General features: G+C 41.8%; 1 protein-coding gene across 4 annotated transcripts in view; it reads left to right on the forward strand.

Annotated features, from left to right (window-relative positions):
* The first annotated feature begins 2,311 nt into the window (after nucleotides 1-2,311).
* The window catches only part of ROCK1 (Rho associated coiled-coil containing protein kinase 1), an 84,114-nt gene continuing 71,437 nt past the window's right edge, over nucleotides 2,312-14,988 (forward strand). For 2 of the 4 annotated variants that reach the window (XR_010999383.1, XR_010999382.1), the window contains exon 1: nucleotides 2,312-3,391. Coding sequence is in view for 2 of the 4 variants with exons in the window: in XM_068191087.1 (XP_068047188.1) it covers nucleotides 3,299-3,391 (93 nt within the window). In the remaining 2 variants the exon portion in view is untranslated. The remainder of the gene's footprint in view (nucleotides 3,392-14,988) is intronic. The other 2 variants (XM_068191087.1, XM_068191094.1) reach the window with 2 other exon arrangements.

Genomic DNA, 14,988 nt, shown 5'->3' on the forward strand with positions numbered 1-14,988 from the left:
GGTGCCCAAGAGCACTGTGAATTAGGCTCTGTATCTCTGGTGATGATTTTCATCTTGCTTTAGATGAAGACTGCAAGAAGCATTTTCTGTGTATTTTAGAAATTACTTACTGCATCACTTATGAAATGATCCCAAGCCTACACCCTGTAGCTTGTGGAATTGTTCTCTTTGGACTGTGGTTGCTGAAATGTAACATCTGCATTTCCAAGAGCAACCAAACCCTCTGAATCAAAGGGCTGTGGTAGTAGCCAGCACAAAACGAGAGAGCAGGAAATGTTGTTGTAGCCTGTATTTTTGCTTTAACTGTACATACTTCTCAGCAGAAAACAAAACCAAAGATGCAGGCAACTGTGGATAAGAAAAAGCAAAATGTAGAATGCCATTTCTTATTTTTTTCTGAATCAAGCAAGATAGCAAGTACTGAATAGCTCAAATGCTCCAACACTTGGCTATGAATTTGTTTCCTAACCATGACATGGAAAATAACTTATAGTGCTAATGATGGCAACTGTTCAGTGATCAATGACTTGACAGTCTCTATGCAATTCATAGTTGTCTTTGTAAAAATGCCATTGCCATTTATGGAGCTGCAGTGGAAGTCGAAGAACCGAACCAGTACAGTGGCCTCTGTCCAGTAATATTTGAAATCATTACCTTGCTCAAGTCTCAAGGTGACCCACAGGAAGGTCAGGTTGGATATTAGGAGGAATTTCTTCACAGAAAGGGTTGTTAAACATTGGAATGGACTGCCCAGGGAGATGGTGGCATCACTATTCCTCAAGGTATTCTAGAAAAGACTGGATGTAGCATTTAGTAGCATGTTCTAATTGACATGGTGGTCTGAGATCATCCAGAGGTTGGTCTGGATGATCTCAGAGGTTGGTCTGGATGATCTCAGAGGTCCTTTCCAACCTAAGGGATTCTATGATTGTTTCCTTATTTAAAGAAAAGGTCCCTGCTGTTGTCTGAAGGTAATGTTTGAATTGGAAACACCAACACGGGCTGCACAGGTTTACTGCTGGTATCTGTTCTTTCTGTGTTTAGTATGCTACCTTGCACATGGCTCTTGTCTGGACAAAAACTGGAATGCTTTGAACTTCTGGCACTGTGGAAGCTGGCCTCTCCTTCCTGGGACACACAGTTTGGCAGAGTGGCTGCCACTGAAATGGATCTCTGGAGGCCAACTTCTCCAGTCCTCCTGATCAGGTAGGACAGAACTGCAGAATCACAGAAGGGGTCAAATTGGAAAGGTACTACACTGGGTAATCTGGTCCAATCTCCTTGCTCAAGCAGGATCGTCCTAGAACTCAACACAGGATTGCGCCCATATCGTTCTGGATTATCTGCAGTGAGGGCTCACCTAAGGACCACCGACAGCCGGCTGCCCAGGGCCTGGCTTTTGAAGATCCGCAAGGATGGAGCCCACAGCAGCTCTAGGGGTGACCCTCCGTACCACCTGTCCTCCCGTGCCCGTGCCGTGCCAAGGCGGCGGGAGCCACCAGCGCTGAGGCGCCTCCGGGGAGCCAGGGCGGAAACACGGCGGCAACACCCCCCCATAGCACGGGTCGCCGGCGGGAAGGGGCGCTTTTCCCGGCGGGACGCTGCCCCTGGGCTGCGCGCAATTCCCGGCGGAACCGCCGGGCGGGGGCGGGCACACAAAGACAGCGGCTCCCGGAAGGGGGATCCCGGGCTGTCCCACCCGCCCCGCCCGCAGCGGGGCCGGGCCCGAGCCGAACGCGCTGCTTCCCGCCCGCTCCCGCCTCTCCCGCTCTTTCCTTCGCTAGGGCAACGAGGCTGGTGGAGGGTCTGGAGCGCATATCCCGTGAGGAACGGCTGAGGGTGCTGGGGGTGTTTAGCCTGGAGAAAAGCAGGCTCAGGGTGACCTGATCGCTCTCTACAACCACCTGAAAGGAGGGTGTAACCAGCTGGGGTCGGCCTCTTCTCCCAGACAACAGTCAGCAGGACCAGAGAGCACGGCCTTAAGCTGCGCCAGGGGAGGTTTAGATTGGACATTAGGAAGAGTTTCTTCACAGAAAGGGCGATTAGACGCTGGGACAGACTGCCCAGGGAGGTGGTGGAGTCACGGTCCCTGGAGGTGTTTAAGGAAAGACTGGATGTGGCACTCAGCGCCCTGGTCTAGTTGACACGGTGGTGTTCGGTCACAGGTTGGCTTGGATGGTCTCAGAGGTCCTTTCCAACCTAACTGATTCGGTTACTGTGATTCCTTCCCAGGCGCGCGCCCCCTGCCGCCGTCCCGTCCCGTCCCCGTCCGCACCGGAGCCGTTCCCCCCGCGCATGCGCCCCGCGCCCCGTCCCGACTGTTCAAACAGGAAGGCGGACATGTTGGTGGATCTCGCAGGTTCCCTTGCAGCCGCCGGACCTCACGCTCTCCCCTCCCCTTAAGCCGCCTCTTTCCTTCCTCCCCTCTCACGCTGCAACCTCGGATCGGTCCTGAGGCGGTCCGGGCTGCCGTCTCGTCCGTGAGGCGGAGGAGCAGAGAGGGAGGGGCTGAACCGGCGTTGGCAGCGGCAGGAGGCAGCGAGGAGGACAGAGAGGAAGAAAGATGCTGCTGCGGCCGTTCCGCCGGTGAGGTTACTCGTCCGCCGCCCGCGGGGGCACTCGCCCGGTGCCCACGGACGGAGCGACCCCACGGCGCTGAGGATCACGTCGAGAGGATTCCTCTGAGTTTTATTTTTCCATCCATTTTTGCCTTGTTGGTGTGGCTGCAGTTTTTTGTGTTTTTTTTTTTTTTTCTTTTTCTTTTTTTTTTTTTTTTGTTTCGCCTCTTCTGTTTCTTCTGATTCACCGGAAAGCAAGCCGCGCTCCGGAACCTGGCACCGACCCGCCGGCGCTGCAGCAGCGGGGCGAGGAGGAGGGACCGCTACGCTGGAGTCCAGGACGGCTTCCCCGGCTGGGAAAATGGGAATGCTGAGACGGTGGGGCCCGAGCAGAGGAGGGAGGGAGAGGAAACCTGCTGCTGCGGAGCTGTGAGCATCCCGGGAAGCTGCGTGCGTGCCTGGAGGAGCGGGGAGAGAGGCAGCCTCGTCCCCCGCCTGCTGCGGGCTCCCCTTGGATTCTCTGCCCCCTTGACGGGGACTTGCCCCAGAGACTTTTGTGATTGAAAGAATCTCGCAGGAGGCGCTTCCTCAGCCTGGTACAGGCTGTAGTTTCTCTTTTGTGTTCGCCTGTTCTTGGTTTTTTGTTTTTTGTTTTTTTTTTTCCCTTGTTTTTTTACTTTATATTTTTTTTTAACCTTAACTTTGCTCTGGAATAAGGGAAACTTTTTAACTCCGGAAACATGTCGACAGGAGAAAGTTTTGAGTCTCGGTTTGAGAAAATCGACGTGACTTTGAAGGACCCCAAATCCGAAGTGAACGTGGACTGTTTGCTGGTGAGTACGGAGCGCCGATGGGCCCCCGGTCACGTCTCCCCGAATTCCTTACCCCCTGGGACCGAATCTCGCACTCCTGGCTGAGTCACTGCTCTGCTCCGTGCTGGTGTTTTGTTTACCCAGAGTTGGGCTGGGGGTGCGTGAATGTGCCCGTGTGCCGGGAGAGCGGCTCATGCCAAGGAGGCGCCTGCCCAGCCCTGCCTCACACTTGTCATCTCTCGCTCCGAGCGCTGCTCTGTGCCTCGCCGGCTGTCACGGGGCGGTGGAGCCTTTCCACAAAGGCGGAATTCGTGAGTGCCGTTCCCCTGTGTGAGCGCAGGACGTCAAATAGCTTTGATTCCAGTTCTCTCTCCAGCAACTTTTTTAAAGACTGAGGTCCTCTTATGCTGTGGTTAAGCACTGCAGTGCTGACAGTCGCATACAACACGATTAATAAGCCCTTACAGGTGGGGGCAGGTGTTTAAATGCATTTTAAACTGGTGGTTGTGTTAGGCCTGCTCGCTTGTTGTTTCCCTAACTGATCGTACCTAATAGCTGGATCTCACCAGTGCTGTCAGTGTTATAATTTCATCATAGGAAAGCAAGCCGTAACACTTCCTGATGTAAAACCAACCAACGTCATTTGGTAGCTGATTGACAGAATTGGATGATCTTTTAGTTCTCATTTAGTTCACTTAGTACCGCAGTAAACTGCATGCCAAATACAGCCAATTTGTTTGGGATGCATCTGAGTCCTCAGATATGCCTAGAGATGTCCTTAAATAGTACCAAAGTGTAATTTGTGCTTTCACACTGAGGTAGAGGGCTTATTTTCTTTGGAGCAAGTGATGGAAGTTCTTCAGTGTATTTTTTTCCCTTGCTTTTTGTTGTCAGAGAGAGGAACAAATAAATTGAATTTGTTCCCCATATGAACTCTGACATTTGGGGTTGGAAGGGAAGGGAGGTGTGGGGGTGGAGATAGCTCTTAATAGTCATTCTTCATTTTCTGCTGCATGGTTCTTGGCAGAAAGCTTGCTTGAACATCAGGCGGTGAATAGATTAAAAGAATAATGCAAGAATCTATACAAGTTCACAATATTGTTTACTCTCTTTAACTTATTACAGGTTTGTGAGCTTCTGAAGTGTTGGCAGGTCAAACCTACATCCCTAGATAAAAGCAGAGCCTTGTGGATGCTGCTGTCAGGAAGGAAAATAGCACTGCATCTTCTAGTTAATTTGCTTCTCTTGATCTGCTTTACCTATCTGTCATCTTAGAACCACAGCTAATGAGAAGACCTCTGGTTCTTAGAATATAGTGTGTCAATTTTGATACCTTGAGACTAATCAGACGTTTTTACAGCCAGGTTATATTTATAGGTGTCAAGAGTATAAAGTCAGCTAAGAGTCCAGAGTTTATATTAACCATGGCTCAGTTTGCTAGTATGTGCTGAACTGCTGGCTGTTCTATAGGGACCTTCCTACAGTGGTAGGAAGGAATTGGCAGGTATCAGACATGCAGTTGGTAGTATCTTTAACTGTATTCCTTAATCTTATAATCAGTTTAAGGATTTGCCCCATTTCAGTTATCTTAATTGTGATTAGGAGCTTGAGCTGTAGTCAGTTTGGGAATGAACTTGCTGGAATGCTTCCTGTCATGCTTGTTGAAAGTTTTAGAACATGTGTTTGTATTACAGATTTTAAGGTCCTTTGAAGTGACAGTTTTTTAGGAAATTTCTTTTAAACTATCACCAATTAAAAAAGAAAATGCTGTTTCTGAAGAAATCATTTGGTAAGCTAACTTTGTATGTGTTTGGTCAGTATATCAGTCTTAATTGCTGGCTGGACATATACTTTGCTTCATTCGTTCTTGGGGTCTTTTCTGTAGAAGAATTTAAGTATCCTAACATTTTCTAAATGTCTTAAATATTTTACACCAGTTCTTAATGTGATGATTCACACTACAAGCATCATTCTTGGCCCAAAGTACTATTTATATATCAAATCCATTAAAATCTGTATGGATATGCTTTCAAGGAAGAAATGTTTAGGTGTAGGTGTAATTGATCTGCATTTGAATACCTTCTGAAATGAACTCCCCATTTTCTTCCCTGCATGTCTCAGTTAAAAAGGGAAATCTGACAGACTTTAGACGTGGTACACTTAACAAGAAAGTTAAATCATATTTTTCTGACTACATACAAAAATTCTTTATAGTAAAACTTAAAAATCTAAAATATTTTTTAGCTTTGATTAAGGTTGATGTTCCTTATAACTGCTTTGACTTTTCCTAAGCAAAGGTGGTAGCTAACTGTGTGTATCTGAGCAGAAATACAGGAATAGCAGATACACAGTCACTTCAGCATCTGATATTCTGTATGTGTAGGTTTAAAATGTTGGGGTTCATTTAGGTTCAGGGAACATTTTTTTTGGCTGTATGATGAAAAGTCTCAGCAATGCTCTTGGCTTCTCTTACGATGTTTTTATCCTCTAACTTGGCTTCATTTTTCTTCTGCTCTTATTTTTCTTCCCCATCAGTTTGTAGCCTTTGTAGACTAACAGACAAGACATGAAATAACCTTTAAATCAGCTTTGTAGCCATTTTGGGCTTTGTAACTGTCATAAGCTATGTTCTGTATGCTAGAAAGATTCTAAATTTATATGTGAAGTAGTATGAGAACTCTAAGAAAAGATGATGGGGGTGGGGCCTGATACAAAGGAAGATGCTACTGTTCCAGGAAGGTGTGGGAGAAGGGTGCTGACAACAGAGCCGAGCAGGCGGAAAAGGTGCTGTGAGGGCCTTGTAACTTCAATTTACATGCTGCAGGAAGGAAATTCATAAAGCTGAAGTGCAGGAGAGAGATGTGTTTATTTTTCCTGTTTTTTCTTATGTAACTGTAATAAAAAACAGAGTACGAAAATGAATTTAAGTTGCAACTGTCTGTAACAAAATTTGTTTCTTTAGGGCTTCCATGCACTTGATTTAGTACTAGGCAGGGGAGTCATAGATAAGCTGTCTTTTTTTTTGATGAGGCATGGGGAAGCTTAAGCCTGAATTAAGTGTAGAGAATGTGTCACAGCATCATGTAGTGCATTTTCTCAAAATATTTGGTACTAGGAGTCCTACAGTTCCCAAAAGATGTAATAAGACTGAAGGCTGTGTTAGAGAAGTGGTCACACTATGGGGTGTGCAGTAGTCAGATCCTGGTAATTTCCATAGGGCTATTGAGTAGGCACAAAGGCAGTGTAAGTGACTAACTGTTAATTTGAGCTAAGTGAGCTTAAACACTGAAAAACAGTGTTCAGTTAGTATGGTTCTACAACAATTTTTGGAATGAACCCATATTTTAGTAAATTCTTGGGGCTTAGGGGCTTCCAGTTTGTGCAGAGAGGGGAGTTAAGGGGTGTAGTAAGCGTGTAGATGTGGGACATTTTGACCTGGAATTGCATATGGTTTTGATTCTAAAATAACTAATAACTTTTCATGAAAATGTATTTTGGTGCTCTCTCTGTTCAGGTAGGAACTCATGAAGAGTGTTTTCTTGGTTTATACAGGCACTTGAGTTATTATATATATTCTCTTTATATATATATATATATAAATACAATATTAAAATGATCCAGATACTTAGTCAATTACTTCCTTAGTTGATTTTAGAAGCTTCACACTTTGGTCTTAATCATGAAAGATGTCAAATATTTCATTTATTGAGCAGTTTGTCTTCAAAATAACTGACAGCAGTAAACACTGCAAATCAAAGCATATCACAAACTTGTTTTATCTACTCTGAAGAGATTTCCATTTTTGTTGCACCAGAAATGTGTACCTACAGAGCTTGATTCACCTGTTTTTCCTAGGTTGGTTTCATCAACTAGATTAATTCATGTTCATCTATCTTGCATAGGAAAATACAAGATGATCTCCTCATCTTTGATATTCAGAGTTATATATATATATCTATATATATATATCTATATGTATATAGATATATATATATATATATATATATATATATATATCTGTTACGAGACATATTTCCCTTCTGTTAAATGTGTTAGAAAGCACTTCTGAAGACTTTGTGATTAGGGATTTCGATAATAAAATTTTTTTACTTTAGAGGTATCTATCCAAATAGCGGTTGAAATCATGTTGACTGAAATCACACAAACTCTGCTCTTAAAGTCTGAGTGATTAAATGCTAGAAAAATTTAGTATCTGAGAAGCTTCCTTGATTGTTAATGAAGCTTCTTGTGTGTATATATATATTCAAGAAGCAGAACTTCACGAATGCGTACAGATGGTCAGCTTCGGGATTCTTTGAGTTGTCTGAAGATGGTCCAAAGTAGGTGAAAGTGTTGTGACTGGCAAAATCTCCTTGGACTTGTTTCTACCATTCTTTAGGTCCAAGTGGAAGGTCTGCAGTTGTATTGGGGCAGTCAGCAGCATCACTACAGACTGGGTGTTGAATGGTTTGAGAGCAGCCCTGTGGAGAAGGATTTGGGGGGTTTATCTGAATTTCTGCCTCATGTGTCATAAAATGACCGTTTTGACAGGGGCCGTTAGTATCAGGGCAAGGGCTTTAAATTGAAACGAGTGTAGATTTAGATTGAACATGAGGAAGAAGTTTTTTACTGGGAGCGTGGTGAGGCGCTGGAACAGCTTGCCTAGAGAAGTTGTGGATACACCATCCATGGAAGTGTTCAAGGCCGGATTGGACGGGGCTTTGAGCAACCTGATCTAGGGGAAGGTGTCCTTGCCCATGGCAGGGCTTTGGTACTAGATGACCCTTAAAGGTCTCTTCTAACCCACACCATTCTGTGATTTGGTAGTTAGATATAAAATAAGACTTCCAGCTGACCTAGAAATACAATTCCATGTCTTCAAGTTACCATATCTGAACTTTATATGCAAAAATAATGAATGTTAATTATTACCATTAATTATTAATGTAAATGTTAATTAACATTAATAATAGTGTTATGTAACATTCATGTTATCTACTCATCACTACAGATTATGAAGTAGAAAGATTCACGTTAAGTCAATGATAAAATATATCTTGATATGTTAGTCAAAGGTAAAATGCAACTCTAAGTTGGCTTTGAGAATACAATAACTTGATGATTTCTTATTTCAGGTTGCATCTCTTAAGAATTTTTTAGTATTACATTAGCCATTAGAAATTTAACAGTAGAGATGTGGAACTGTCGAAATGTTAGCATTTGTTTCATGGTGTATGGTAGGTTTTACAGAAGAATTAATAGTTAACTTAGCCAGTTCTTCTACTTATAAAACTAGAGACTGTGTAGGAATGTAATTATTTATTTTTCCTATAAAATTTTTAATGAGGAATGATAATAGAAAGTTGATGTTAAGACACTTTCAACAAGAGGAATAAAACACCCAACTAAGCTATAAATGCTCTTACAAAGTAAAAATATTCGTAAACAATGTCATTTTCCCTGGCAACTACAGAGTGTTTTTTTTTGTTGCTTGAGGGAAGGAAGAGGGAAACACCTGGAATTTGTTTTCTGAACAAATTGAAAATCGACCTGTTGGTCTGTAAGTCTTTGACTGAGGACAGTGATAGCTTCAGGAGCCACTCATTGAGAACTTAATAAATACTGAGAAGCCCTTTGAGCAGATGATGTTGGTAGCCTCACAGTTGCTGTTAACAGAATTCCCTAGGTCATACTTTAGTATTATATAAAAATAAAAAGCTTTTTAAGGTCTCTTACCAAAGAACACTGAGATGTTTGTCTTGGTACAGGATGTTTATCTTGAATTTAAGAGGTCCCAAACCATGTAATTAAAGTCTTTTTTTGGTGGATGTTGCTTGATTTTATTTATCAAAACTCCTTTGTTATCAAGAAATTGCAGTTCCAAATAGAAATACTGAAAAACCAAACTTCTTTATCTGAGAAAACAATTGGAGAATGGTTAAAAACTTTTCCATCTTTGCCTTAATTTGTCCAGTCATTCCATCAGCAATAAAGCCAGAAGTATGATGAGACAATACTGGTAAAACTGCAGGCACTATACAGGCAACACCTAGTTATAGCTCAGTTAAAGCAAATACAAATAACACCATCTTTTAGCTTCCTTAGCAATCTGCTGAAATTAACACGCGAATTAATGCCAAGGCACACATCATGGACAGCAAACAGGTGGAGCAGGGAGCCACGTGCAGCAGGAAAGCTGTGACACTGGAACACTGGCATTGGAACAGGCTCCCCAGAGCAGCGATGGCGTCCCCATCCCTGGAGAGGTGGCACATGAGAACACGGTTTAGTGATTGTTCTTGGCAGTGCTGGGGAAATGGTTGGACTCAATGATCTTACAGGTCTTTTCCAGCCTAAATGATTCTGTGAACAGTGATTGAACAAGCACTGAAACAAGATCTTTGAGAAGAAGAAAAGTGGTTTGGAGCTTCTCTTGTCCACATTGTTTTGCTGTGCTGAGATGATTGGATTGCCTGTGCTGAAGTGTGCAGTCAGCATGGTAGAGATGGCTTTGTAGTGTGCTCAGCTTCAGCAGGGTGTAAGGTGCTATGGTGCATCTTCAGTTACAGCTGTCTGGAGGCCGTCTAGATGAGCAGGAGCTGCTTGGCTGGGTTGGCTGCCCGTGTTGCTACGGGAGAGCCAGCACAGGATCAGCACCAGCTTCTGACTGGAGCAGGGGTCAAAGTCTATTCTGATACTCAAAATCTTGTAAAGGATTGGCTTTCATTAGCTGAAAGGCTGCCACTCCCAGTCAATATTTATACAATAAAATCTGTTATGGGGACAGTATGTAAGATCTCTTTATTAGTAGGTCCTGTTTGAAATCCAACTGCAGATGTCTTTATTTTAGCTTCTCTTATGTTTCTTATATGCATTCATTTTTTTGTTTCTTCCATAGAGCTCAGAAATGTGGGAAGGTTTGATTGTTTTTTGTCAGTTGCATGATCTGAGATGATGCAAAGACCTAATGCTTGGAAACCTCAGTAGGAAACACTGCACACACGGAGGCTTTAGTTTGGACTCTAGATTGGAACTACCTAAAAGTGTGTCTAGCTCGAGTGTGTCTGGGCTGCGGAGCTTATAACTGAACTGGAAGCACAAGTGGAACATGTCCTTGTTATTTCTTACAGGTCTTCGTGAGTCATAATATTCACTTAGAAAAAATCCTCGAATTCTAATAGTTATGTACAGATTGACTAATTGTGTCTATATTTTTCTCTAACATAGTAGAAAACAGTGTAGTACTTAGTGCTGCACTATATTCAGATGTATTAAATGCTAAAGTATGAATGTATTGAGGAAAACTTGATGTGAGATACCTGCATAGAAAATGCATTAATAGAAGATGGCTGTTTTCCTGTGTAGTCAGTGACTTGACTGCTATTAAAATACTGTTTCTGTGGAGGCTGAGCTTAATTTTTAGCAAATATGTAACAGCCAAAAAAACCCCTGACTACACAAAACTAAGTATGTCATCTGGAATGTGCTTTTTGAAGAAGAGGAAGCCAGAAGCTTGTCTTGACATCTGGAAATTTCAGCTAGGAAATTTTTTCCTGTTTTGTGGTTGGAGATGTTACATTTTTCAGCAGATGGTTAGTAAAACTTGTATTATAGCCATAATGGTTATTTCCAGTGGGAAAGTGTGAAGGAACAATGGTTTGGGCATTCATCTCCAGCTGGCTGCTGTTTGATCATTTGTTTCTTTTGTCTAAATCAGTTACTTTGGATGGTGATTTGGAAGTCTGCCTTCTTAATTTTTATTACCGTGTACTTTGGGAAAGTGGTATGGTGTTGAGTACAAATGATGTTTTTTTCACAGAATGATTGAGGCTGGAAAGAACCTCTGGGGGTCCCTCATCCCCCTGCTCTGATAGAGTGGCCTAGACCAGGTTGCCCAGGAGGACTTTTGACAACTGCATTGTCCTTCATTGTCCTAAATACAACTTCTCTGGGCAACCTGTAATTTTCCACTTCTCAGAAGAATACTTTCTCTGTTGAAACTTCATACAGCAGAAAATAAAATTCACCAAAACTAACTAGAAAAGTCATCATTACTCATTTGGCATTTGTTTGCAGAGTTCTAGCCTTCTTGTTCAGTAAATCTGTTTCTAGCCCAAATAATTTTTGAAAGGTATCTGCCACAGAAGACCAGAATAACTTTCTGTGTGGAGGCATTTGTAGATTCAGATATTTTAAGGATAAAGATTTGTACCTGGCATCAGTTGCTGTGAATTCATAAGCCCATATTTAGTTTGTGAATGTGGTTGAAACAGATGTAGAATTTTCCTATTGGAGCTAAAAAGAGAGTGATTGCCTTGCAGTGATCTCCAGTTTACACTCCACAAGTGCCACTTCAGTTTTTCTTGATTATGTAGCCTTGTGTTTTCTGTATCTGTATACACAGGTCATTTTCCTCTTGACAGGCAGTGAGGGACGCTGGGTAGGACTTCCTTATTGTTCTGGAAGTGTGCAAGACTTTTTAATACTGATGTGACAGGAACCTGTGCCTGAGAGACTGGAGAAGAGGAGAGACTGCCTGTGGAGTTTTCGGGCAGAATCTTCAGAGGAGAGACTTCAGCTTCAGACTTTGACTTCAGAGAAGCTGAAGTGTAAGGTGTCAGTACTACAAGCATCATCTTCCTAGAGTATGAGATCTGGGAGCTCATTTGGCTACAAGTCTGCAAGTGACTCTGTTAAGTAGTTAAGAGGGGAGGAAACCTCTCCAGCCAGGAGCTAACCAAGTAGGAGTGGATGGGGAAGATCCTTCAGGGAGGAGTGAGGTGAGGGTAGGACAGGAGGAGTGAGTGTTCACTGGTTGTACTTGGCTTGTGCTTTTTGCAGATGCTAGGTTGTGTGAATTATACCAGGCAGGACATGAAGATGTCGTTGAAAATAGAGGTAATACTCAAGCCTCACAACTTTGTGTTGATACTCTGCACTGCTGTCAGTGTTAGAGGTGGAATCATAGAATTCCCTTCTTTGTTATAAAATCTGATTATACAAATGTATTTTTATACTAATCTCTTCTTAGAAAGTAGCTTTGATTGTAGGCATGTGAAGAATCCTGTTGGTATTGAGCTGAGAGAATTTATTCTTTACTTTCAAAGAGGGAAGGTGGTTCTACCACATCAGTGACAGTTTTTTTTATTGCTCTAATGCATCTTCTTAGCTGTCCTCCTCTTTCAGCTTAAATCATTACTAAGTTCATTGGCAATTAAACAAACAATTGCCGGCATAACAATGATACAGTTTTTGGTGGTCTTGGGACTATTCAAACCTGCTGTTACATGCTATTTTTCCTCTTTTGTGGAAGTTCAAGGGTGAAAGTGGTGCCAGCCAAGCGGTAGACTTACTAGGAATTGAAGTTTTTGCTCTGCTGGTATTGACAACAATCACCATGGCTTTTGAAAGAGAGGCTGTTGTTGCCAGCATTTGTGGAGCAAAGATGGTGACTAAAAAAAAAAAAAATAAAATAAATAAAGCCCATGAAGACCTGTGAGTGAAAGCTGAACTATTGATGGGATTGTGTATTTTGTTGTGTTGCTTTTTGTTTGAGCAGTGGGTTTGTTGGTTGGTTGTTTTTTTTTTTTTTTTTCCCCTAATACACTGAATTTATAATTGGACATGTCATTAATGAGCTAGGCTTTCTCTGTAGTGAATAAATCAGTAGGTTTCCTGGAAGAGCTTTTGTCTTCTGTATTTTACTAAAATGCCCATGGCTATTTTTAGCCTTTCTCATACTCCACAAACTGTTTTGCGCGTATGGGTTTTGGATGAAGCATGACCTTAAAGTGTTTGGAGATAGTTTTCACTTGCAAAATCAGGTCATCAGAGAAATCATTACGGATAGTCACAATGTCGTTCTGAGTCAAGCTATGAAGATTCTTGGTAGGAAAACCATATTTAGGAGAATTCTGGGTTGTTTGTGTAAAGAAAAATGTTGTAACACAAAGAAGGTTTTGTGTCACGTAACTTGCAAACTTCAGAGCTGTTTATTGATTCTGTGTGGTAAACTGGATTGGAGTAAGGAAAGGACTAAAAGACTCTCTTGCTCTTGTTCTTGAGGAGTGTAAGGTCGGAGCAATCTTTGAAGTGTTCTCCTTTTGTTTTTTTTTTCTATCCTCAAATGCCTTCCAGCATTGATAGGAAAGCTTTTGTCCATAACACTATTATCATTAGTAGTTTGGACTTGCGATTTAAACAGATAGCATTTATAGGTAAAATTGGGGTGTTAGATGCTGGTGCTGCAGGAGCTGCTTTGAGTCTGGGACTGCAGTGACTGTAGACAACTCCTCTGTGACTTCCTGCCTTCTGTACAGTTGAGTTTTGGTTGGCATCAGGCAATAGCTGGGATGGTTGCATTGTTCTTTTCTTTGGTCATCTCCTCTTTGAGCTCCTGGCAAAGAACGGAGTCAGATTAACTTTGCCTTCATATAAAGAATAGCTTCTGTCCTAGTTCTTCCCAAGTTCATGGGAAAGAAGGGTCTGAGAATCAATCATGAGTTCTAGTGGAGAGAAAAAGGAATTTTTTTTTTCTTTTTATATACCCTGTTTCATTGCAGTTTGACAAATGCATAGATATGGTCAGGAATAAAAAAAAAGATTGATCAAAATAATTTATTTGCAGGTTGGGAAATTTCTTTCAAAGTTTCTGATGCCCTGTAAATAGAAGCTTAATTTTTCAGTGTGAGATTCAGCCAGAATAGGCAGCTGAAGGTTTTTGTTCCAATCTGGCTATCTTGTGAGAGGTTGACTAACTCTACCAATGTAGGACATCTTTTGCTTTCTTTCTTGTATATTTCAAGATAAAAAAACTTACCTTACAGTGGTGCTGCATTACTCATATTTTGTGGGAGGAAATAACAGTGTTCAGCAAAGAAGTATTGTTGAAACAAGTTGAAATCCTAAGCTTTCTTCTGATAATGATAATTCCAGTTTTAGGCCCTTACATGTAGTTTAAGAACAAGTCTCCTGAGCTGATGGGTCATGGGTCAAAAAAAAATAGGGTCATGAATTTTTGAAGAATTGTTCTAAAAAATAATATGATGTTTTTACAAAATAAGTTGGTTTTTTTTTCAGAGGAGTTGAAATCAACATAACCTCTTTCATAACAATGGAAAAAGACACAATCTTTAATAAGTAACTTGCAACTTAGAGCTAAAGCTTATGCTTAAGGTTAGATAATTCTCTGTAGGTCTTGCTTTCCTTGAATTTCGTCATGATAAACAAATGTCTTTCAGGTATAATGAAGTGCAGCTCACAGAAATGAGCTGGTTTATTTTTTAAGCTCCCTTTCTACATCCAGAAGAAGGTGTAAACAATGTTAGCCATAAGAGCACTTGATGAAGATGGGCGAGATAAGTGTACTCATCTCTGCAAAATACAAGAATTACCTTTTAAATCCAGAAGGGTGGTGTCTGTTGTCATGATTTTATGTTCTTCAGTCTTCATATAATTTCTGTTTCACTTCTGCAGTAGAAGTAAAACCCATAATCGTGTTCTGACATGTAAAGGAGAAACAACTAATGGAGCAGTCAACAAAAATTATTTTGTCAGTAATGCCAGTCCTGTCAATTTATAGTCTCAAGTTAATTCTTAAACTTGTGCAATGGGTATTT

This window comes from Anomalospiza imberbis, chromosome 1, assembly GCF_031753505.1.
Source record: "Anomalospiza imberbis isolate Cuckoo-Finch-1a 21T00152 chromosome 1, ASM3175350v1, whole genome shotgun sequence".
Classification (NCBI taxonomy): domain Eukaryota; kingdom Metazoa; phylum Chordata; class Aves; order Passeriformes; family Viduidae; genus Anomalospiza; species Anomalospiza imberbis.